Source organism: Anser cygnoides, chromosome 3, assembly GCF_040182565.1.
Source record: "Anser cygnoides isolate HZ-2024a breed goose chromosome 3, Taihu_goose_T2T_genome, whole genome shotgun sequence".
Lineage (NCBI taxonomy): Eukaryota > Metazoa > Chordata > Aves > Anseriformes > Anatidae > Anser > Anser cygnoides.
The window spans coordinates 12,994,040-13,017,986 of record NC_089875.1 but is presented as its reverse complement, the minus strand read 5'-3'; the positions used below and the strand labels follow the sequence as shown (position 1 = coordinate 13,017,986).

The 23,947-nt window shown below is 42.6% G+C and overlaps 1 protein-coding gene and 1 long non-coding RNA gene across 7 annotated transcripts in view; one reads left to right on the top strand and one right to left on the bottom strand.

The window, feature by feature from the left end:
• Window positions 1-5,073: 5,073 nt before the first annotated feature.
• On the bottom strand, window positions 5,074-10,095 carry TMEM17 (transmembrane protein 17). Of its 2 annotated transcripts, none has more exons than XM_066993478.1 (4): window positions 9,644-10,095; window positions 6,532-6,635; window positions 6,163-6,276; window positions 5,074-5,557 (listed from the first exon to the last, which is right to left on the bottom strand). In XM_066993478.1, exons 1-4 carry the CDS (start codon window positions 9,975-9,977, stop codon window positions 5,534-5,536), a joined length of 576 nt encoding a protein of 191 aa, XP_066849579.1. In that variant the 5' UTR covers window positions 9,978-10,095; the 3' UTR covers window positions 5,074-5,533. The 2 variants fall into 2 exon arrangements, with proteins under 2 accessions (XP_066849579.1, XP_047904339.2); XM_048048382.2 differs by having other exon boundaries at window positions 5,074-5,778; window positions 9,644-9,827.
• Window positions 10,096-10,744: 649 nt separating this feature from the next.
• The window catches only part of LOC106045615 (uncharacterized), a 52,722-nt gene continuing 39,519 nt past the window's right edge, over window positions 10,745-23,947 (top strand). For 4 of the 5 annotated variants that reach the window (XR_010830049.1, XR_010830051.1, XR_010830050.1 and 1 more), the window contains exons 1-2: window positions 10,745-11,078; window positions 12,587-12,790. This is a non-coding gene — a long non-coding RNA (uncharacterized lncRNA). Of the gene's footprint in view, window positions 11,079-12,586; window positions 12,791-21,312; window positions 21,370-23,947 lie in introns of all 5 variants that reach the window. The other variant, XR_010830048.1, reaches the window with a different exon arrangement.

Genomic DNA, 23,947 nt, shown 5'->3' with positions numbered 1-23,947 from the left:
TGAAAGTAAAGGTATTGTTCAAAGGGATGTTGTCTTGTCAGTTCCAGCACTTCTGGTAAGCTTTCATTTTCAAACTGACGTGTTATCAAAAACATAATTCAAACCTGGAATCCTTCGCAGTTCAAACAGGAGATCAACCATCTTGTCGATCCAGAATCGTGCATATTGGTCACGAGCTGTAGGTTCCTCTTTAAGCAACTGAGGACCAGTAGCTGCATGGGATAGGAGAGGCTGTTTGAAGCTCCAGCCTGCCACGAGCTCTCTCCGTGCAGAGTAATGTGAATTAAATCAATCCCCCCAGCGTTAGCAGTATGAGTGACTGGGAGTAAGTGTATGTGATGTTCTTCTCACCTTAAAGACTTCAGCTGAAAGCATGGTTTGAATAAACTGAGAAGATGGTAATCAATGGCTCAAGCATTTTTGTGTGAATTTTTGACTTGGAAGTTGCATGGCTCTATCAAAGGTGAATAAAGAAGGGCCTTTTCTATCCCTTAAAGAACAACAGTGGTTTCTTTCACAGACTGTGGGAACTCCTTCCCTAACACTGCATGCTCAAGGCAGCTCTTAAGGACGTCAGGAATACTTCCGAATTTCACTGGGGAAGCCATAGGTCTTAGTGTGATCATGTTTGCAGCTGTCTGCCAGCCTTGTTCTGTCATTCCCTATGGGTTCCCTGTTGTGCTCGTGTCTCCTGGCTAGTATGTGCTTCCCAAGAATGGTATCTTTATTACTTTCAAACCTTGGATCGTATGGAAAATGTTTCTTTGTAACAAGGTGCATAAGTTGCATTTATATAATGAATGTGGAACTGTATCCTGTAAGCTGCTGCTTAACTGGTGAAATAATGTGTTTCCTCTGAATCCCTGTAAGATTTCAAGCCAGTAACTCAGCACACTTATTTCCTTCTAATAAATCCTCTGCTCTTTCAGTGGCATCTATCATCAACATAGTAATTTTCCCTCAGCGTTACACTTCTTGAACCTATTTATTCTGTCATAGTTTTTTTTCTTGTTCTTATCAGTTGACCCTTATATACAGCTTTGCCTGCCTCCTGCAGAAGACCTCTCTATTATCTTTGCTTTATTTGAAGCACTGAACAAAGTCCTTTTTAATTGCTGCTGTCTGATCTTTGTCCTAGAGAAGCAAAATTAGTTCTTTCAAAATAAATGATCTCTGGAGCCTTACCCAGCTATCAAACATGACTATTGACTGACTACCTTATCAGACCATGTAATGGTGCAGATTCTACTAGCTTCATTAACTATTTAAAGATTAACACAAACTCTATTCTAGTTTATAAGAGACAAAGACGAGAGTGAAGTGTATGATCTCACTCTTCTGGATACAAATCTTCCAGCAATCTGTAAGAGTAAATTGTTGGTATAGGAAGGTTAATGCTGCACCCCTTCTTCCATAAATTGTCTGTCTTTATCAAATTTGTCCCTTCTCTCGTGTCTGCCATATCAGATTGGCCTAAGTGAGGTATATAAGTGAATCCTCTTCCAAATTTAATTTCACCTTCTCGGAAGCCCAGATACTAGTTAAAAAAAAAAAAAAAAATCCTTTAATAAAAGTCTATTTCTGACAAGGAATGAATGCTGACTTCAGATTTTAACAACTCAGCAACTACACCCTTGAATACAAAATACTCCATCAAATTGATCAGAAATCTAAAAATAGCATTTTAAGGTAATATGCCTGTTCTTCACTTTTCTTCTTTGGTTAAAGGAAGTAGAGATTTCATTTCAAACTGGCTGTTGACCTTTCCTAACAATTAACTTGGTAAAATAACTGTGGGGTTGAGTTCTGTATGTAGACTTCTGCTGTTCAAAGGTATTGCTTATGAAGGGAAAGCTATTGATAGCTATCAGGTGATGAGATGCACCCAGTGGTCCTGAGGGAACTGGTGGATGTAGTTGCGAGGCTCTTATTATATTTAAGAAGACATGGCAGTCCAATGAAAATCCCACTGACTGGAAGAGGAGAAACAACCTCTATTTTTTTTAAAAAGGGAAAGGAAGAGCCAGGGAACTACAGGCCAGTCAGTCTCAGCTCTGTGCCTGGCAAGAGCATGGAGCAGATTGTCCTCAAAACTATGCTACGGCACATGGAAAATAAGGAGGTGACTGGTGACAGCCAACATGATTTCACTAAGGGCAGGCTGTGCTGGACAAATCCGTTGCCCTTCTACAATGGGGTTAAAGCACTGGTGGATAGGGGAAGAGCTACTGACATCATCTACCCGGACTAGTGCAAAGCATTCGACACTGTCCCCCATGACATCCGTGTCTCTAAATTGGAGAGACATGGACTGCTCGGTGGGTAAGGAATTGCCCGGCTGGCCACACTCAAAGAGTTGTGGTCGACTGCTCAATGTCCAAGTAGAGATTGGTGACGAGTGGTGTTCCTCAGGGGGTCAATACTGGGACTGGTGCTGTTTAACATCTTTGTGGGTGACATGGACAGTGAGATCAAGTGCACCCTCAGCAAGTTTGCTGATGACACCAAGCTGTGTGGTGCGGTTGATGTGCTGGAGGGAAGTGATGATGCTTGTTTGAAGTCTCACCAGTTCCTGCCAAACTTAGCAAATGGTGAGAAAGTCCTAGTGCAATTCTGCATTTGTTGTTCTGTCTTCCTGGAGCACTACTGTAATTTTCTCCTGTCTCTGGGTATGTGAGGAGTGGGGAAACTCATGGGAAAAAATGCAGCTGTAGACTGTGAATGTAAGTTTCTAAGTACTTGCAGGCTTTCTTCATAATTAAATGTTCAAAATGGTAATGATGAAATGACTACCAGGTCTGGTATGAAACCTGAGCAGAGGCAGTCCAGAGATCCTGGACTCGTCAATATCGTTGCTGAAGCTTCACATCCCAGGCTGGTTTCTACCTTTTAGCATTTCCAGGCAACTCTTATTTCTAACAGTGCTTCTCTGAATGCTGTTCTCTGTATCCACTTCATCAATATTCTGTCTGTCTCTCCAGCAAAGAGGCGTGTATCCCTGTATCTTTGGCTCCTGATAATTGTCCTACATGGCAATTTGATCTTCCAGGCCTATGGTTTCCTTATCACTAAAGCAAGGATTTTGAATCGCGTCTCACAGCCTTAAGCCTGGAGGCCACTTCCTTGTTGTCAGTATTGGTGTATCGTTAACTTTTTTTTTTTCAGTCCTTATCATGTTGTATGTGATGTATTTGGTGTCAAAAACATTCCCAACCATTACACTCTTATCTTACAACAGAGTTTAACATTTAAAACTTTTTAAGGTGATAGAGGGAAGAAAACCAAAGAATGTGGCGTTCCCTAGTTCAGGCAAGAGATTAGATTACTACAGGTACATTCTGTCTCTTCAGAGCTTAGTTTACTGTACCATTTCCGTGTACCTCCCTGGTAATACCCGCCCTGTCCTACAGTGGGTTTTTAATAAGGGGAACAGGCAAGCTACGTGCAGGGCGGGAGGGATGGCAATTGCCCTAGAATTTCTTCCGAGCTGTTCGATGCTTGTGCTGTTAATGAGATCAAGGGCAGGTTTGGAGGTGCACGTAAGAAAAAGATGCTGACTTGACTCCCTATGTTCCCTTCAACAAATTATTGGAAGGCATTGCAAGCTAGCAGGGCTCAACTACCATATTGTATTTTGTTAACCTGTATTTCTGTAACAGCCGGGTTTCCTTAGTGGTGGAGGTGAGCTCCTTGGAGGTCTACCCTCCATCCTCCGCCAGAAAGGGCAGCCTGCGGTATTAGACCCATTGCACTGGGCCAGGAAGAGGCTGTATGGCTACAGAGGCACTAAGACATCTGAGCTATGCTCCACAATTACAGGAGAAAAAAGGTTTTTGATATTTCTGTTTGGCCTGTCAGGACCCATTATGCTGTGATCTGTTACTGTAATGGATCCTACCAAGCTTCTCCTGTACCTCATCAGCCCTGGCCTTGGCGCTGTGCAGCAGTGTAGCTGATAGGAACTGTTTCACATTTTTATATTGCATCAGTTACAAATGTTTTTACAAGGGGTTTCTAATGCTGCAAAACCGTTTTTCAAATGATCTAACTTAAGCCTCAATTTCTCTCTTGCAGATTTTAGATGATGGGCTTCAAATGTTTTACATTAACATTACATTTAATTAAGAAAGAGATTCTTAGAGACTCTCATAGAGGAATTCTCTTTTTCTGCACAATAGCTAATTCTGTTGTTGGCAGTAGTCATGGTTTGTTTAAAAGCAAACGAGTATGTGCTTTGATAATATATGCTTCCCAATAACAAAATGGGGGGGGGGGAGAAAATTCAGTAGAATTGAGTTCACTCATCCAGTGAAGAACACCATTCACTCATACATTGAAAACCAAATATGTGAAACAAAGATAAATGCCTTCTTTTTGCTATAGGTTCTTTGAGCTTTTAACATCCATCAGCTTTAAGCATACTGTGCCTTTTTCACGTAAGACTTCTTTACCTTACTTTGAGCAGTCTGGATGTTTGTGCCAGCTCCAAAAAACTGAATACTCTTGCCCAACTGAAAACTCAAAGGATTCATATAAAAATGTATTTTACTTCTAATTTTCCTCCCTCATTGACAAGAAAAACTAACACTGAGCTATTACTGAAACTGAACAAGATAGTCCAGACATTAATACAAACAGGAATGAGAGGACCTTGGTATATGTCCTGGCTTGCAAGAAACATGCTCTGCCTTCAGTGATACAAACCAATTTTTTTAATGGCTATAATTTTGCTACTGCTGACTTATTGGATCTCCTGTGTGAGAAAATTGCACCATTCATTTTGAATGGCTTGATAGTTAAAACCCTAGCTAAGCCAAAGAAGAGGAGTGTAGGAGTTCTGAGCAGAGAACACTTCATAAACTCCATTCCTAGTTGATTAGTTAGGAATTCCTAGTGCTGGAATGATCTTCAAGACCACCTCAAACTCTAGTTTTTGCTTACTGTCTCATCACTGGCATCCCTACTGTTCTTTCTGGGACTTGAGTTTTCCCTATGTTCTTATTCATTTTTTCCTTAACTGCAATACTAGACTTTGAACACCCACAAAACCTGGAAGAATAGAGAGAAAATTGCTGTCAATCCAAACGTGTATAAAGGATTTATTGTAAACAAAATATTTCTGTGCAAACAGTTAGGAAAATAGTCTTCTGTTCTTTAGAAATGGCACATGACTTTTTAAAATGTCAAAGCCACCAAACCTACTCTGTAGGTACTTCATGCAGTAACAGAGCACAGATGAATTGGTCCACTCAGCAAGCAATGATTTTTTTTTTTCTTGCAGTGTGGACCTCAGCTCTGAGGTTTAATGTTGGCTCTTATGCAAGACCTATTTTTTTAATGCCCCTGAAGTAGGAAGATTAATAATGACCCAACGAAACAAAACCAGAGCTGTAGCAGCATGAGGACTGCCTCTGTTGGCTTCTTAGGTCCTTGGTGTGTGATCCCCAGCCAGCATTGGTCATGTGAAGCTCCTCAGCATGGGCCCCCACCAGCCCTGGACACTGTACTCTCTTCTTAACTCAGGCTGTAAAACTCATGCCCAGGGTGTTCCTCTAGCCTGTCAAATTCATTAAGGCGGAAGTGAGTTGCCAGTTTGTTCACCATTCTCTTCAGGGTGACAAAGGCTGCAATGACTTGGAAGATTAGGAAGAGGGCAAAGATGATATTGACAGATCTTTCCAGTGGCAGAATTTTCAAACCTTCGTTAAATAGCAAGAAGAGAATTATAGGTAACTGCAGGAGGAGAGTCAGGAGCCAAAACCCAGCCAGCTCAGGGACCTATAACAGGGATATAACACCTTTTAAAAACTGGCAGTTGGAGATGGAAAAAATACAAAACCACTTATTTTTAATCTTCTAAAACACAGGAAATAATGTGAAATGGCAAAGTGAGGTGGCTTAACATTTCCATATACCACGTTTTTAACAGTACTTGTATTTTCTGAAAAACAGTTTTGGGGAGTGAGAGGGGTCCCCTCTGAGGGTGAACTTGGAATCCACAAAAGTTAATGCAAGCTGGTGCCAAGGTAATACAAGATGCAAGCTGTAAATCAGAAATAACTTCAACTTAAAATCTCTTGAATGAACTGCCATGCCATTTTATTTATGTTCAACTGCAGAAAGCTCTCCTGCACAAAATAAAATGTATGTGTAGTAACATACCTTCTCCTGCAGATTGCCCATGTATCCCAGGTACAGTCGAATGCCCTCTATTAGGGAGGCTAGGATCATGACTGTGACCAGAATGAACTTGTAGTAATCTGACAGGACTGGATACTAGAGGGAAGAAGAGAGTAAAAGTTTCTGCCATGTTGTGTCATAACATGTCATCTGTGGTTAAATGAAGAAACTGTATGCTACTGTAAGTTTACAGTGTTGTATTGGCTTTCAAATACTCTTGAGCCTCCAGTTTCAAGCAAATCCCAAATAAACCTACTTAACTTCTAATGTCAGTGAGCACCATCTCTGTATGGGGAGGTGCTTGATCAGAAACATTACACTTACAGACAACTACTTTCCTTTAGAACTTACCTTCAGCTGGAGCATGACAACGCTGCTGAGCCACCAAAATGGGAAAAAATAAACGTTGAAATAGAGGGACATCTGTAGTGGTAAACTGGAAACTATTTCATTATCTGTAGATAAACAGAAGCTTTTATCACTCCTAGTTTGTACCATAGTTCAGACAGAAAGATTGTTCCATCTTAGCTTCAAGCAAGAGCATTAACACCTTTCTCCATCAAGTTAAATGTTAAAGGTTTTCACATATCAAGAAGAAAAACTACCCTATCTTAGGCTACACTATTTTCTGGAATCTAAGGTAACTTCCAGTACACAGGATACAGAAATTTTATTGCTTAATCGTAAATTCAAGCTGTGTGTCTGATTGTGGAGTAAGCCATAAGCTACCACCTAATCAATCTGACTGATAGGCTTAGCTCAAGTATTGCTGTATACTGATACTGCAGAAATATTAGGTGGTAATTTTATTGCTGTTCTTAAGAGAATGGTCAAAGTTGAAATGAGTACACACTGGATTATCCTTGTTTTGTACATGATCTTCCTGTGTAGGGACTTAATGCTAGAGAGCAGGCTTGCAAGAAACCTGTAATGCTTTTAGTTCTTAAGAACTTCAAATACATATCAAATGAAAACTTATTCAAGACTGTATCAACACGTTTTGTTCTCTTCAGTGTAGAGAACAGTAAATATTGAACTCTGCAGGCTGTAAATTCTATATTTACCATTTAATTATAGATCTAAAAGATTAGACTGAAAACAAGGAAAAATATAAATGGGCATTCCAAGGGAATTGTTCATTTTTAATGGGTGAGGTTTTATTGTCATAGTCAACTGATATTGCAACCCATTTACTTCCATTACCAGCAGTCCCATTTTTCACATTTTCCCCGAACGTAGACACGTTTCCTCACTTGATAAGTGAAGCTAAGCTCTAACTAAGAAGCACTAACTAAAAACTAAACAAGTTTAGATAGTATTTGTTGTGACCTATTGATTTGTATTCAAGACTTCTGTCTGTCTGCTACAATGACAATATTCAATTGAAACTCAGACTGACAGCTATACTTCTTTGCTTCCAGACTCAGAACCACCTCTCTTCTGACATTACTGTCTCATTCCGTATCTTCCAGCCATTTTCATACCTGTCTTTGTTCCATCTCAGTCTGGCATCCCTGTTTCCAGTCCAGCAACATGCAGCCTGGTACAGTCTGTTCCAGAAGTCTTTATGACAGTTGCAGAAGTATTCATGGTAGCTACTAGACTAGGTGGGAACGGATGAGGATTTGGGAGCAGAACTAGGACAGACCTTAAGGGTAGGGTGTGAGGGGCAGGAATTTGTTATACTGAAATAGAAAGTGTAAGACAACCAATATCCTTGTTTAATAATCCCATTTTTAAGCATCAGCACTTTGCCACAATCTACAAATGAATGAAAATCTATAGGTATTTCAGTTTCACTATCTACCTAAATTTGTCCTAGCTGTCCTAATGAATCAGTCTCTCAGCCTCAAAACTAATGTAGTAATAGTTGATTTTGGAGGGCACTGAGGTAGAATTCCAAAACTGTTTTATTTTTCAACAAACAAAAAAACCCCAAGACCATCCAATTACAAGTCACTATGTAACTACATAATATGCAATGGATGAACATTTAATAGTTCATAATGCTATTCAAAAACAGAAGCCAAGAGCTCTAATTTCAATTGCAATGATGATGTTTGAAGTACATTAAAGGTTTCATCAATGCAACAGTGGTATTTGTAACTTCTGCTCAAGTTTTAAAATTGTCTTTTCAATGAATGCTTAGCAATACAAGACAATTCTAATTCATTTTCTATTCCTAATTTAACTCGTACTTATTTTCTGGAATTGTTTTAAAAAAAAAAGGAAATGCAAGACTATTGCAATGGCCAATTCTTTCATGCTAGGTCAACTCACTGAAGTATATATGCGTAAGCTTAAGATTTGAAATCCTGATCTGTAAGAAACTAACTGTATGTTTGCTGTTGCTTTCCATGGGCTGAATACGCAGGCAGGAGTTTTCGTAAAAGGAAACTGAAAAGAAATGACTAAAATAGTCATTTTCTCACTTCACATTCAATCACTTTCTCAGAGCCTAGAAAAATATGTTGTTTGATAAATGAAATGATTTCGTAACCAGTGTGAGCAGTACAGCTACACTGGCATAACTACACAAAGAAAGTGACTTTTTGATTAATTGTATCACCTAGGAACTGATTTATCAGTTAAATGTTTGTATGTTAACTTCTATGAACATTACCTTCCTACATTGACAGTAGCCATGAAAATAAACTGTCTCTCCAAAGGTATGAAAAAGGGGCATGTTATCCTGTAGGTTTCACTGGCAACGTGGTGAATAGTTATTAGTCCTTACGGCAGACTTGGGAAAAGAAAGAAAGCTGATACTTTGAGATTTTGCTATCTAACTGTAACTTGGTGTACCTCGTCAAGCTTTTGAGTATCTTGTGTCCAAACTGTGCAGAAATACTGACCTTAAACCAGTAACTCAGTTCTTTTTTGTTCTCGTTCCCTATAAATCATTTTTCCTTTTTATTTTGGAGGTCTGAGTATCTGGTGTGTGAGTAACAATGGATTTTACCTGTAGTATTTCACACAAACCCTCTTCCAGTGCTGTAAAGGTGGGTATAAACTATCCTGTACAACTGACTTTAAAACATCCTGTTGAATATTCTCTGTGTCCAGGAAACCAGTCCTAAGCCAACAACACTACAGCATGGTAAGTGCAGCGTGATACTGAAACTGTGCTTGCTCTACTCCAGAAACTATTCACTAAGCCACACTACACTACTGGCGGCGAAACCAGACCTCGTGTACAGGGCATCTCCACTTTTCACCAGCGTTGCCCAGGCTTGGAGGAGGGCGGTGGGGTTTCCCTCCAAGCCGGGTCCGGCAGCTCCGCCATCCCACCCCCACCCACTTTTTGGGGTCGAGTCGGCTTCCTCTCATCGCCCACAGCCGCCCCAACGGCCACCAGGAGACGCTTGGCACCGCCATCTTGGTTGCTGGCAAGCGCTCCCCGCCCCGCCCCCCCCCCCCCGGTTGCCCCCGCCGCCATGTTTGTTGCGGGCGGGCCGATTACCTGCACGGTCGCCGGGGAGCGGCGGGCCGGCGCCGCGGCTGTCGGTGAAGACGGTGCGGCTGAAGGAGCCCAGCCGCCGCCTCAGCGGCTCGGGCAGCGACATGTTGCGAGGCAGCGACTTGTCGTGGTTCCTCCGTCGCCGTGGCGACGGGGCGGGGGTGCGCAGGCGCGGTGGGGGCCACCGCGCTCCCGCTGAGGGGCTGGGACGAGAGAATGTGGGGAGCTGGTGGAGCTGTGCTGTTGCTAGAAGTGAACGTCCATGAGGCTCGTTTTGTGATAGAATCACAGAGTCATTAGGGTTGGAAAAGACCTTCAAGATCATTGGCCCAACCATCACCCTACTACCGATATCGCCCACTAAACCATGTCCCTAAGCACCACGTCCAGCCTTTCCTTGAACACCCCCAGGGACGGTGACTCCACCACCTCCCTGGGCAACCCGTCCCAATGCCTGACTGCTCTTTCTGAGAAGAAACATCTCCTCATTTCCAAACTGAACCTCCCCTGGTGCAGCTTGAGGCCGTTCTCTCTAGTCCTATCACTAGTTACCTGTGAGAAGATGATGACCCTCAGCTGTCCACAAAATGTCCTCTCCTTGAGGGTGCCTCTCTGTGTCACTATTAAAAGCAGCGGTGCAGTCAGCGCAGACTTTTTATTCCAGTTAGGTTTTGTCCCTTATGGGATGCCCTCTCAGCATTAAGAAAAACTGTTAACATGAAAACAAGTTCTGCTTGTTCCTGCTTTAGAAAACACGGTCACTTTGTGTCTGAACCCTAAAAATGAGGTAGTCTGTTCACCAGGTTTTTCGGCTTCCCTTAGGGCCTGATTCTGTCTGAGGAGAAAGGATGTGCGCAGGAAGTTATTTTCCTCATGACCAGAATGAAAGAACAGCTTGTGCCCTTTACTACAAGGATTGGTAACAATTGTGGTTTTACTGAACATAATATGACACGTCAACTCCCGTTCCATCTCCTAAATCCTTTCCCCGTCTCCTCTCTCCTTTCCCCAAATTGTATTTAGCTACTTCCCTGGGTGATCGTTCTCTAGTATGACTTTCCAAACTCAATTATCTCTGACTAAATAATTTAAAGCCTAGTTTAAATTTAATTTCTTTCTATCCCACTGGGAGAACTACAGAGGAAGATAGCTAAACAAGCATGAGTTCTGAGAAATCCATTTGGCTATCGAGCTGATGAACGATGTGATATTGACAACAGATACTTCTCCAAGAGTTCTCCAAACACGTGTATGGCAGCAGGAATCTGCACAATAAATAAATAAATAAACTGGCCGTGACAGCCTTCAGAAGAGACGAGGAGGAAGTGATTTTCAAATAATGGCAGCAGATTTGGAGAAGGAATTACAGATATCCCAGAATTTGAAGGGATGCTGTGCATGTCCCCTTAGAGGTGGGGAAGGCAGCAGGCTCTGCTGTGTAAGTGATTTTATAAAATAAAGCTTGAAGTGCAGGTGAGGCTTATCCCTATTTCATGGAAAAGACAAAGCAGCTCAGCAGCACTATCAGGTCTGTGTGGCACCAGGGCTACCTAGGTAGCACAGGCAGGACAGCTCTACAAACAAATAATTTAGTAAAAGCAACAAGTCTGAATGTTTGTCCAGCTTTTTTTGACCTGGCTATGTAACTTTGAAGCCTGTCCTGTTACAGGCACAGTGACGGTGATGCCTGTGCTAGTTAGCCTGTTTTGGGGGCTGTAAAGCAACACAAGCTGCAGTCACAGATGTGCGCACAGTTGTGTCCTAGCTAGATGTGGATGCCAAAGCTCTGAGCTGTGAGGGCAGTAGAGTTATACCACAGTTACAATGATAAAAATCTGGGAGCGGATGCTTGCTAATTAGCGAACTACCTGGTAAATAATTGAAGGGCTCAAAGATGACTTTTATGTTTCAGGAAGCATTAACATTAATGCTGGTTTTCATAGGTAGGTTTCTGAACATTAAAAAATGCAATCTGTATTTGTTATTTTGCCAATTGCCAATAGATGCTGTCAGACTCAACAACTATAATGGTGACTTTTGCACAAATCTCACCATAAAATTCTTTGCTATAGACAGCGGTGAGATGATGAACCTGTGCAATATTACCAACGAGATAGTAAAACAAAGTTTCAGGCACTTGTTGCGTTTGTCCTGATCTCATTAACACCCTTTAAATTAGGGGAACACTGATCCCACACTCTCAGGTAATTAGACGAAAGGAACAGGTTTATACGAATTAAAATTATGGCTGATTAAGTCAGTTCCTTGTGGAAGTCTTTTTTTTTTTTTTTTTTTCCCACTGTATAAACTGGTGGCCTGTTAAAGTTCAGCCTTTAAGTATTTTCCTTTTGATTACTTTCTCAGAATTGAGGGAAGAATTTTCCCTGAACTGCACAATACTGTTCCTTTCCTGTTGCCAGTGGCTTTGAGCAGAGGCCCTGATCTCCCACATGCTCTGATTTTCTTATGTTCCCCAATTCTGAAAACCTATCAAGCATACAGTCAGGTATCCAGCCAGCAGCTCTATGGCAGTCAGTGGGACTTTGCAAAATTGGGCTCTGCTCTTTCAAAAACTGTGAAGCAATCCAGCTTAGCAGTCAGTGAAGTGTAAAACTAAGCAGCAGGTAAAGGAAAGGCTGGTGGAATGCAGACACCACAAGAAATGCATGGATTTGCCATGTGAACTCTATTTCCAGACTCAAGGTGTGAATCTGTGATATTTGGCAGTCTTACATTTTCAGCAGATGGCCAAGCATCCTACATGTCCCTGAGAAATGAAATTGTGCACTTTTTTGTTTAATATTTTTGTCTGCGTAAATACTTAAAATATTCCCCGAAGATGGAATATAGGCTTTGTTTTTACTAATTCTGTTTAATTTTCTTTAGACCAAGGCACACATCTTGGGGGGTCAATTTAATAAACAAAATTCTTCTGATTTTCTGTAGGGGCGTTTGGAGAGCACCCACTCCATTTTCAAGCAGAAGAGAATCTTAGAACTTGAAGAATCAGAACACCAGAACATCTGCACTGACAGGTCAGAGCTTCCTGTAACATTAGGATATCAATATGGGCCATAAGGAGTGGAAGAAGGAAAAACATTTAACTGTTACGTGACGGAAACCGTTATGATGACCATCTGTGTAAATACGGTAAGTGTCCAGCTTTTGTGATTAAAACCGGTTTTGGCATTTTCCTTTTGTAATGTGAAGACATTCTGCTACTTAGTTTCTTTGTGTCTATCCATGTATGAAAGGTTAAGGTAGAAATAACCAGATTTCCATTTCTCTGTGTGTTGAAATAAGCTACTGAAATGTGAAACTGGAAGAAATAAGCTCATAATTGCGCAGCATATTAAATGACCGTTTTATTTCTCTCCACACATGCTAGCTATAAATAAAACAAAAGTCTCTGAAAATCTGCCTGAAAGCTTTAAATCAGAGGAATATTGGATCTTTGTGTATCCACAGTAGTCCAACTAAGTTGGTAGACACTGGCTTGGCTCCCAGACCGAAGCTCCTGGGGCTCTCTGGCAACAGCACTAAGCCATAAACACCAGATGCAGTATATCTATCGAAATTAAATATCAGCAGTTTTTTACAGTTGGCATTTCAGAAACACAGAGTTCATTTAAATGGTGCCAGTGGTTTATCTTTGCACCTGAATTGCAATGGCTGTATTTCTGAATTTGCTGGGGTGGAATCTCACAAATGAGATTTTCCCTGGCATGCCTGTGCTGCTGCCCCTTATGTAGCCTTAAGCGTGCAAGCAACAAAAGTCACACTCCTCTTTGCTTGACCCTTATTAATACCTGCCCAGTGTTTTGTTTGAAACGCTGTAAAATGTAAAAAGTGCTGGTGAGTCGAGGTATGTGCAGGCAAACAGAGTACAGGCTTGCTTTCTCCTCCTGTTCTCAGAATGAAGTGACAGATTGGGAGTTTTAACAAATTACAAATGCCACGAAGACTCTAATGTGTGTGTTTGAAAGGATCGTGTTATTAGCTGTGACAGTGTCTGCCAGAGCAATTTCACAGCTGTGTTCCTGGCGTGCAGTACCCCAGGACAATCTTTTCTCTGTGTCGCTTGTACACTAGTCCCTGGTGTTCGTTTAATACCTACAGGATATTTGTGTCTGGTAAACAATTGTTGTTGCTGATGAGACCTCTCCGAGGCTCCTGTTTCAACCATTATGGATTGCTGCAGCCGCTCCGTTCAATAAACGTACCTTAGCTGTTTTTTTCTTAAGCATAAAGACAGCAACAACAACGATAAGAGGGGCTATTACTTGCTCCCACAGTTTGATTTTCTTCCTGTTGTACTAGGCAGTTAGTTAGAACAGCTCCTTGGCTTTTTTTTGGCTCTTTTTTTTTGAGTTGGTTCGATGTTTTGTCAAGCACACTAGGAAATTCTCAAGGCTGCTGCTACTATTAAACAAGTTTCACCATTTGTGTTTCAGAAGTGCTTTAAATTTGTGTGATATGCTGGGAGTAAAGGTGTGGATTTTGTGCTGGATTCTCACTTCTACTGAGGCCCTTGAAGTACCCTTAAAGGACTCTTTGAGTGTCCTGACCAGCGCAGAGGGGTCCCTTACTTCCAAAAGATAGCCGTGGAATAGCTGGTGAATGCCATGCTATAACGCTGCAAACAGGCTGGGTGCCTTCAAGTTTTGTTTTGCTGACAAAGCTCATGATCAAAGCAATGTTCTTCCTTTGCTTCCAGATCTTTTTGGGGATTAATTCTGCCTCAGTTACACCTTCACCTCTTTCATGGGTTGGTTCCCACAGAAGGCTGTTTTTGGGAAGGAGGGATGTGTTTGCTGCATGTGTTTGAACTCTCAGCAAATGGAGGCTAGTGTTTTGCTAAACCAAGGTGCCCAGCTATTTAAAATCTGAGCTCTGTGTAGAGATCTAAGCTTCCCCAAAGGCTGTTCTGTGGATATGAGCTCCCCCAGATGGGAGGCCTGTTTGTGTTCTCTGGGCATCACAGCAGGTGCTTTACCTGTTACTCTTTATAACTCCTGCAAAATGCTTCCTGGGGCATGGGCCCTGGCAGGGCCAGAAACAGCTTTCTCTTTTTATCACAGAATCCAAAGATGGCACAGTATTTAAAAAAAATTACCTTTGAGGTGGCGTGAATCAGCGTGATGATACACCCATGCAAAGGAAGGTCTTGGTGGTGACTGCATGCCTGCTGCTGGTGGTAGTAGTTCCCTGCAATAAATTTTGCCCATCCTTTGCAGTTAGTTCAAGCCTAAGCCCTGTATGTGTGAAGCACACACGTTAGTAGTTTGATCATTTAGGAAAAAAAAAACAGCCACAAGACAGAGAGGACTATTGTTTAGTTAAGAAACTAATCGCAGGGTTGGGTTTTGTATTTTTAATTTCTAAATTTGTATTTGGACTGTTACCTAAATGCCTGAGTGTGTCAAAACTTCAGTGCAACTTAAGTTGGAGCTGCAGCAGCACCCTGAAAGTGAGGCTGGTTATTTGGATTCTCTGATACGCATTCCGCTGCCTAAATTTATGCTTCCAAACAAGAACAAACTCTCCCTCTGCTTTGAAGCTTTGCCAAATGTAAAGTTGTGTGTTGTTGTCAGGTCTGTGTCAGAGGGTTTCCATTGTCCATTCGTGTCCAGGCCGATGCCTGTGAGCGTACAGGACTGTGAGAATGACTGCAAATTCCGCAGAAGCAGAGTTCTGGTTCGGGACCTCTGGTTCAAACATGGTGGGTTATGCTGCTGGGGACGCTAGTGCAACACCGCTGCAATCTACGGTGTCTCTCCGTTGGGACGGGGATTTGGCTGCGTGTTTATTTTTGTTCTATAATCTGTTAGCTTTAGGCTTTTTGCTGTGTTTCCAAACAAAACAAAACTTGACTCAGCTTCTCATCATGCAGTACCGAAGAAAGAGTATAGTGACTTTCTGAAGTTCCCAAGAGCGCTTAATTCTGTCTTTATTACATTTTCAATTATTTAAAATGGGGGCTTCTTAAGTGTGGGTACGCACTGGCCATATGCACCATTGTACCTCAGTCTCAGCTGTGGTTCCAGTTGCTGTTGTACCGTGAAGGATCATTTTGAACTCCCCAATCTGCTGGCTTTGAAATGAAAAATTTCTGCTTGTCATGTGAAGATGGGGTTCCTCACGTAACCAGAATCCGCAAAGTGGTGCTTAAGACTGGAGAAAGTCTAATGGTGTTTTTTACTGTAAAGATGTTTAAAAACAAGGAATTCCCCTTCTGCATGCTGAATTGTTGCTGTTCATGGTGGAGGAGGCAGACTGAAGGATCTAATCTAGCTTGCTTGCTTGACCTCTCTCTCTCTGGAATGCTTTATTACAGGGCTCAATTGAAAGCTTTTTTTTCCCCCCTCAGAATCTGTCTACAAGATCTTGCCTGCCTTTATGAAATACTAAATTTATAGCTGCAGGATTTATTGCAGCAGTATTTTAAAACACCAGATGCTGATACAGCAGCTCTAATTAGAAATATATCGAGTGCTGGACTGTGTGAGTGAAGTGGTGTTTTAAACTGCAGCATCCACAACAAGAGGCAAATATGGGCTGTGTTCGTACATGTTTGAATGACAAGAGGTCTCAGTGAGAAAAGCTGTGGTCTGCTCTGAAGTGACGCTGCTGTGATTGATTTCTTCTGAGAATTTCTGCTTTATTTCACTGAAGTGAAGTAGTTTAGTTGGGAAAAGACCTGTGCTGACGTGCTGTAGGCTTTGTGTTACGGTGTGACAGGTTATGCACTTTGCCACCGTGGTCAGTCAGAAGTAATTGAACAGAAGCTGGAAGACAACAAAGTCAGTTTCCATAAGGAAGCACTTACTTAGTCTCTTTCGCATTTAAAAAGTTACAAATATCCACCAGGTCTTGTCTGTTGTAACCTGGTGTATGTGTGGCTTCCCTAAAATCCTCTGTGCAAATTTTGCAAGGCCCCAGAGAGGCAGCTTCATCCTCCTGTCCCAAAGCCAGGCTATCCATGTCCAAACCACACCTCTCCAATGACAGAGACTACACAGTCTGCCTGGACAAATCTATCCTGGTGTCCGTATCATTAGAAAATTAAGCCCTAGTATCTAGTCTAAGCCACGCTTTCCTCAATTTCTACTTTGCGTCTTACCAAGCATGGGCATGGAGCTAATAAACTGCTTTTTTTTCTGCAGCTACTTCTTGATTTCCGTATCATGTGCTGCCTCATCTGCTCGTCTGTAAACAAAACAAATCTAGCTGAATGGATCCGTGTCCATTTATGCCAGATGTTTATCACAGTAGGTCTCCCCTGATTTCCGTGAGAGGAAATCTAATGGGCAGAGAGGGGAAAAGGTTTAGGTGATGAATAAACTGGAGGTGTTTCAGTGTACATTGCAAATTGCTCACTGCAGTACCAGACAGCCTGTATTGATCATGCCTAAAGAACATGTTATTCCCTTGAACATTAAATGTGGCAAACCACTGTACTACGACTCAGGATTGATATTTCTGTCCTGCAAGGATAATTAGGAATTTACCAGCCTGGGTTAACAGACGCCTTGAGAGACGTGGGTATGATTAACTTCATAAATACATATTATGAAATCGCGGGCAGTGTTCTAACTGTAATGTATTTTCCCTGAAGGAAAATATGTCTGGGTACAGAAATCAGAAAGAGCTTGGTGCCAAATGCAGAATGGAAGGAAATTCCTTTAAGGCTGGAGTCTATCAGCAGTTTGTCTGAATGGTCTTTTTCTTTGAAGAAGTAGTTGAGGGGTTATTTCTCTTAATTTTATTATCCTCTAACTTCTAAACTCTATCTCTTTCCTAAAATACACCAGCGTGTAACGTGAATATGTAACGTAACATTCCCTCTGAGACTTGTTACTGGTTTATAGCTGCTGCAGGTGAATTTGTTTATAAAAAGGCAAGCAGCTACTTGAGGCAGAGGGGAGTGTAAGTCAGTGGTTGCTCCTGTGCTGAAAGTGGATTTCTGAGAGCGTAATAGCATAAAGGAGATGATTTTTCTACAAAGCTGTGAGATTGGAGAACCCTGGAGGTGAATTTAAGCAGTCCTCATAAAGATTGTTTATTGTTAAAGTCTCGGTTATCGGATGTGGAGGGCTTTTAACATCAGATCTGGGTTAGCTGCTCGAGTTTACAAATCAGACTTAGAGCTGTTGGCACCTCCACCTTGACATTCAGCTTTGCCTCAAGGAGCCCTAGTTTAAGAGCGACTGAAAAATAATTGCTAGGCAGTCCCTCCGTGGCAGCCAGTCCTGGCAGAAGGCGACGTGTTGAGATTATTCCTGAATCCCGCTGCCCCTTGCTTGCAGGAATGTCTGTTGGCAGCAGGCATGGCACAGAAGATTGCCCCAGCTCGCATGGGTGACTGGGCCTAGGGTCTGGCAGCTGCAGATCAGAAGGACATAAAGCTGCCTCATGCCAAGTGTGTGTTCTGCACTGCCAGGAGGGAGAATTTCAGCCTTGGAGCCTGGACTGACAGTGCTTTATTCCAGCCGTTATGTCCAAAAGTCTCATCCTTGTGAGGGGTGGAGTCAATCGACTGGATAACTTACCCTTCTGCTATTTCCATTTTGCTCTCAATATTTCTTTACTTTGCAAGAGTGAACTGCTAGACAAATATATTAGAACAGCTTTTTGCCCTATACATTTCAAAGAAGAGAGAAGGAAAAGCGCCAAGTTAAACTAAACTTCAGAATGTCACATTATTTGGGGAAGAAAGCTCATCAGCTACAGTTTCCAGTGCAATGGGTTAAAAGTCCCCAATTCCTTGGGACTAGGTTATTTTTGCTAAGAGTAGACAAGTAATGTAGGCATATTTTCAGTCCTGAGCTTGATCGAAGTCCTGACAGTACGAAGCACTTTGCCGAAGTGGATTAAGGATGTGGTTTATTTTTTTTTCAGGTAAGAACTTTCACATGGGGCAGGCCATACGACTTCATTATGTACTTCTGCAGTGAGTTTTGTAACGGCTGATGCAATGACAGCCCGCTTCTTGTCCGGTCTTGATTTGACTGCGTTCAGCATGTGCTTAAGTGCTTTGCTGAATCTAGGCTAAGAAATGCTTTTCATACAGGAATGTTACAGAAAGGATAATGACCACGAGTGCCTGGGTAGCAGCAAAGGCTTCATCCTGCTCCTTTGAGCCCCAACTTGTCTCACTGTGCCTTTAGCAGGATCAGAAATCAGGACGACGTCAAGCATAGTCTAGCAGCAATGAAAAGAGGCAGCACTGAGAGAGATGTCAATATGCAGCTTTTAGCTAAAGAAGAATTTTTCATCAAACACACTCACATTTGGTTTTTGCCTCACGTTTCTTTTTGCCTATGTGTAAGCACTTTTCTAGTCCAGGACACTTGAGAGAAACTGTCATTCAAAAAACCTTTGCTGACGATACGTGAATTTTCACTCAGAACTTTCATCAAGCTTCAGTACTAAGTGGTTTTGGGCTGATTAAGTGTTTTGGCTTTGGGGCTGATTAATTTCACATACTGCTATCTGGACATCGTAATACTCCGTTGTACATGCAAACATTGGCCCAGCATTTGGAAAATGGCTGGTGATCCAGCTGCTTTGGGGCTCTCAGCTGGGGATGCTTTAAAGAGGTCTGTTTTTTCAGGGTGCCTCCACCTTCTGAGATTTAAGTTATTCTTGGGTTTTACCAGCATATAGAGGCCCTTAAAATCATTGCCAACTTGAGAAAACTCCTTGATCGCAAACAATTCTCCGTTGTGCTCCCAGAATTATTCATCTCGGTTACAGCAATGGATTGAAATCTAGTAGTGGAATAAAGGGACAAACATGCCATTCGAGTGCAGCTCGATGTTTGCTTGCAGAGATACCTGAGACAGCACAAGTACGTGGTGCTCAGCATGGCGCTGTGCGTGATATGCCCCGGCATTAGTGACGTAGTGTGCTGGTGGGGCTCCTTACCTGGCATCAATCCTTGTGCTTTCTCAGTAATCCCATAGGTACAGCACCAGCGTACTCAGAGTAGTTTCCTTCTGATGGACCGAGGCTGAAGTCATGTAGGATTGCTCTGTTATTACCAGCTTGTGTTGCTGGCCGACCAGCAGTTAGTGCACTTCTTAGGCATGCCTGTGACCTGCCGTGGATACAAGGCACATCACTGGTAAATGTAGGTAAATGATAACAAGCCCTACAACTGCAGCTGATCATGTCAAATGAAACCCCAAGCTTCCCCTCTCTATGCTAAGATGTCGATGCACAAAACCAGCGCAGTTCTGATCCAGCTGTACTAATGGATGCTGACAGCAGAGAGCACACTGAGATATGCACGCAGAAATAATTTGGACTGGTTGCCAGCAAGAAGTCCGTAGGTAACTCAAGTAATCCTGCTCACTTTGATCTGCCTGTTCTTCTGGGTGTGGAGCTGCAGAAAACACTCAGTAGCAGTGCATCCACACCAACATTGCCAAGCTATTTTCAAACGATAATTCCTCTGTGCTTTGCAGGGCTTCCTAAACCTGACGGAGAGAAGTCAAGAATCAAAATCAGTGGCTGCGTTTTTGCTTTTTGGAAGGGTTTTGTTCTAGCTGGATAATCTCTTTGTAGCCCCAGGGAAAATTTCTGGTAAATTTTATGTCAGTGGCCTGAAGCACAAAGTCTGAGCAACGTGGGGTTTAAAACACAAAACAAAGCATTTGCTTAAAATTTTGCTCTGTGAGAAAGCTGGTAAATTTGTATGTCTGATCTTATAACTTGTAAGAAGAAAGAGGGAAATAAAAATGGGCTGTTGAACAGTTTAATGCGTAAATTACTCAACACCTTTTTTTTGTTTCTTTATATGAAACCATAAAAAATAGTGTTCTGCGTGGTGTTTCTGCTGTATCTACAGACAGGGTGAAAAGCCTGCAGTCTTGAGAGAAAACTAGTAAATTTGGCAGGTTAGCAACTACTGCTAAGGTGCATGTCTCCATTGCTCGTGCACCTGATTGTGCAAACATTGCTATACATGGTTGCTTTGAGCATCACTCCTTTCAGCAGCTGGACACAAGCATGTGCAAGGGTTGCACGAGGAAACTAGTACTCTTGTCCCATTTAATCTTACAGGTTGACCTCAACAAACCCTCCAAAGGGAAGCACAAGTGTCAGTGCCATAGAAAAATAGTGTTTTCCAGGTAATCAGCTGATGAGCATTGGCACAGCTTCCAGCATGGAGCTGGTTATAACTGTAACTTGTAATTCTGATCTACTTTATTGTCCTTGCTGCAGATTGTAGCGAGGAACCTGTAAGATTCTGATTCAATCTTCAATCTTTGATTTGTGTGATAGGACCAGACCTTAAAACTGAATTATGAAGAGTTCTCTTCTCTGTAGCTGATTCATTAAATTGATAACAACACAGTTTCTCAAATAGCACAGAGAACTGACAGTCTCTGACATATCAGGATGTCTGTAAAACTCAAAACTGGTGTATATAAACATCTGTAAGACATCTGTGTCTTGCTTTCCACGTATCTTTCAGGAGGTGCCTTAGAATATAGCTGTCATAAACCAAGCCAAAGTAGGAGCAAACTGTTCGTTCTGAGGAAAAAATCTGATCCTGCTGTGCGTGCCAGGGAAGTTTGGTTGGTGGGAGCCACATTTTGGGTGCTTTCATACAGCTGTTTCCTACAACACACTGCTTTTTTTTGTTTGTTTGTTTGTTCTAGGTGTGTATCTGAGCTCCCTCAGTAAGAGGTCTAAATTTATGCAGCTGGACTCTGAACGTAAGTTTTGGTCACCAGCTACAACTGCTATTTCTGTCTGTTCTGCATGAACTCAGACGCTAGTGGTCGATGTTAGCAATGGACCCAAAGGCTATCCACCCTTGTTAAAGCAGTGCAGTCTCGTGGTTAGCATGCGGGACCAGAAGCGTGCTGTCTTCTGCACACACAGGATTAAATTTGGGTTGTTTTGTGATTAGCATTTTGCGGGGTAGAGAGGGGAGGTCACTGCATCGAAATGAATGCAATGGCAACGTGAATTGAAGACTTCCCCCTGAAATATGAGCGTGGATGGTCTAGGTGGCTTTCCAACTGAGGCCAATAAAACTGAGTTCATCTCCTGTCTGAAATTTTAAACATAAATTGTTTGAAAATGCTGTTTATTATAGAAAACTGTGTGACCCTTCATTGGAGCTGGGTATGGATATAGGCTTGTTGATTTGTGCAGCTGAATATTTCATTGCCACAGTTCAAAGGCTCATACAGAATGCTCTGGGCAGAATCAAAGCTGGATTCCTCTACTAGAAATTCAGAGTAATTTCACTTACTTCAAAAATCTGCTGCTGCATTTGGCCTGAGGGGGTTTCATAGCAAGCTACATGATTTTTCTTGGCTGTTTTTCTCAATTTGGGAACATGGTAGTGTCTCGGCATAAGCAGTTACCCCCAGAATAGCCATTTCTTCAACCTTGTCCTAACCCCAGTCATATTCTGGTGTGCGTACTGTTACAAAGACTTTGGCTTGGTTGCAACCTCCTTATTTGATTGCTCCCCCTGCTTGCTGGGGCTCTGAGACCTGCTCTTTCTCGAGGCATTTTCCTCCTCATATACTTAAGGCATTTTTATATTATTTCTTCTGGCAGTGTATTCTCTTGTATTTTTTTTCTTTAATCTCTCTTTCATTTTTCCTGTCAAAGTCTGTTCCACTGCATTAAAGACACATGGACTGGATTTATGATGCCTGAAATGGATACCTCTTTGGCCCTAAAGCTCATCCCCTGCCATACTGCTGGAAATGATTGCAACTTTTCTGCATCTTTAAAGTAAATATCTCATTGAGCTCAGGCAGGCATGTGTGGTGCTTTTGGAGCCAGGGACTATTTATTTAATCTTCATGTAGGGAAGCAGAGAGTGAAATCCTAGATCCGTTCAAATCATTGGGGCTTTCCCTGGGCTCCAGCTGAGCTGTGCCTCTGTGTTTGGGTTTGGGATCTGTAGGTGGTCCTTCAGCAAGGGGAGGTTGAAAGCACGAAGCAGGCTTTTCAGTCCTCTGTTCTGGGATGAGAGGCTGAGCTGAGGGCCAGCTCGCTGCAGAAAGAGATGGAGGATTTGAAGGTGAAGGACCAGGTTTTCTTTCCTGGTTCTTGCACTGGCCTCTTGAAAGACAGTTATTTATGTTTTAGTGTTTGCCTGCCTGTGAAGGTACCTCAGCAGCACAGTACTATTGGGATGTGTAGTTTTGCTGGTGTACTGCAGTTGTATGAGAGGTTCTGGACACGCATGTCCATCTGGGACATGCTAAGCCCATAAAACAACAGATAAGCTTAAGCCACAGGTTTGTTCAGGTGCTTAAGTGTGTTGCCTGGATGAAGCCTTAATTTGTTCCCTGTGAATTGTGGCACTGTGTCCCAGTGGAAGTTGTCTGGTTTGGTGACAAGCCCAGCTTCCAGTCCCAGCAGAGAAGTTTGATGAAATAAAAGGTGGATTAAACGGTGTCTCTGTATTCCCATCCCCAGCTGAAGAGCAGTTTAAACAGTGAAAGCTGTCAGGAGTGTTTATTGAGAGAAGCAACATCGGAAGCTGAAGATAAGAGCATTTATCTTCACGTCAAAACTACTCAGTGTCTTTGATGGGCTCCCAACGCACTTTAACAAGGAGCTTAGGCTGGAGACACTGGGATGTGAGGAGTCGGGGGGGGGGGATGTTTATCCCACCGAAACGTGGCGTGCATCAAATCAATTACATGGTGCAAGCATATTCCCCCCCTTGTCACCAGACAGCGTTGCGAGCTCAAAGAAAATACGTTCTCTCAGGCGCTAGAAGAGCCTCCCTTTGGATGCTGATTTAATGTGAAATGTATATTAGAGGAGAGAGCGAGGGAGAAGGGGAATCTCATATGTTCTGCAGCAGATTGCCACATCGATCTTGTCATTTAGGCGAACGCAGCTGGACCTGAGGCTATGGGGCTGTGGGATGTGCTGCGTTTCTGTCAGGAGTTGTCAGCCTCAGAGGAGCACAGGAGGAAAGAGGCACCGTAGCAGTAGAAAGTGTAGTAATAAAGGGATCAACGAGCCGTTTAAGGGGAAACCAAAGCAGGTGCCAGTTTGTGCCCACTGTTTTGGCTTGTGCTCACCTTCAGCAGCTAGAAACGTGCTCTGCCCTTGCCTCGTCCCCCGGTGCTGTGGTGGTGGGAGGAGGCCTGCTGAGCCCTCCCTGCTGCCGTCTCTGAGCCAGCTCCTCCATGAGAATTTCTCCCCTGAGCGTACACCCCAGACCACAACCCGGGTTGCACAATGCTGATGGCCAGTCTGGCAGTGGCTGCCACCAGACGCTTCGCTCAAACAGATACACTGGCGAACTCT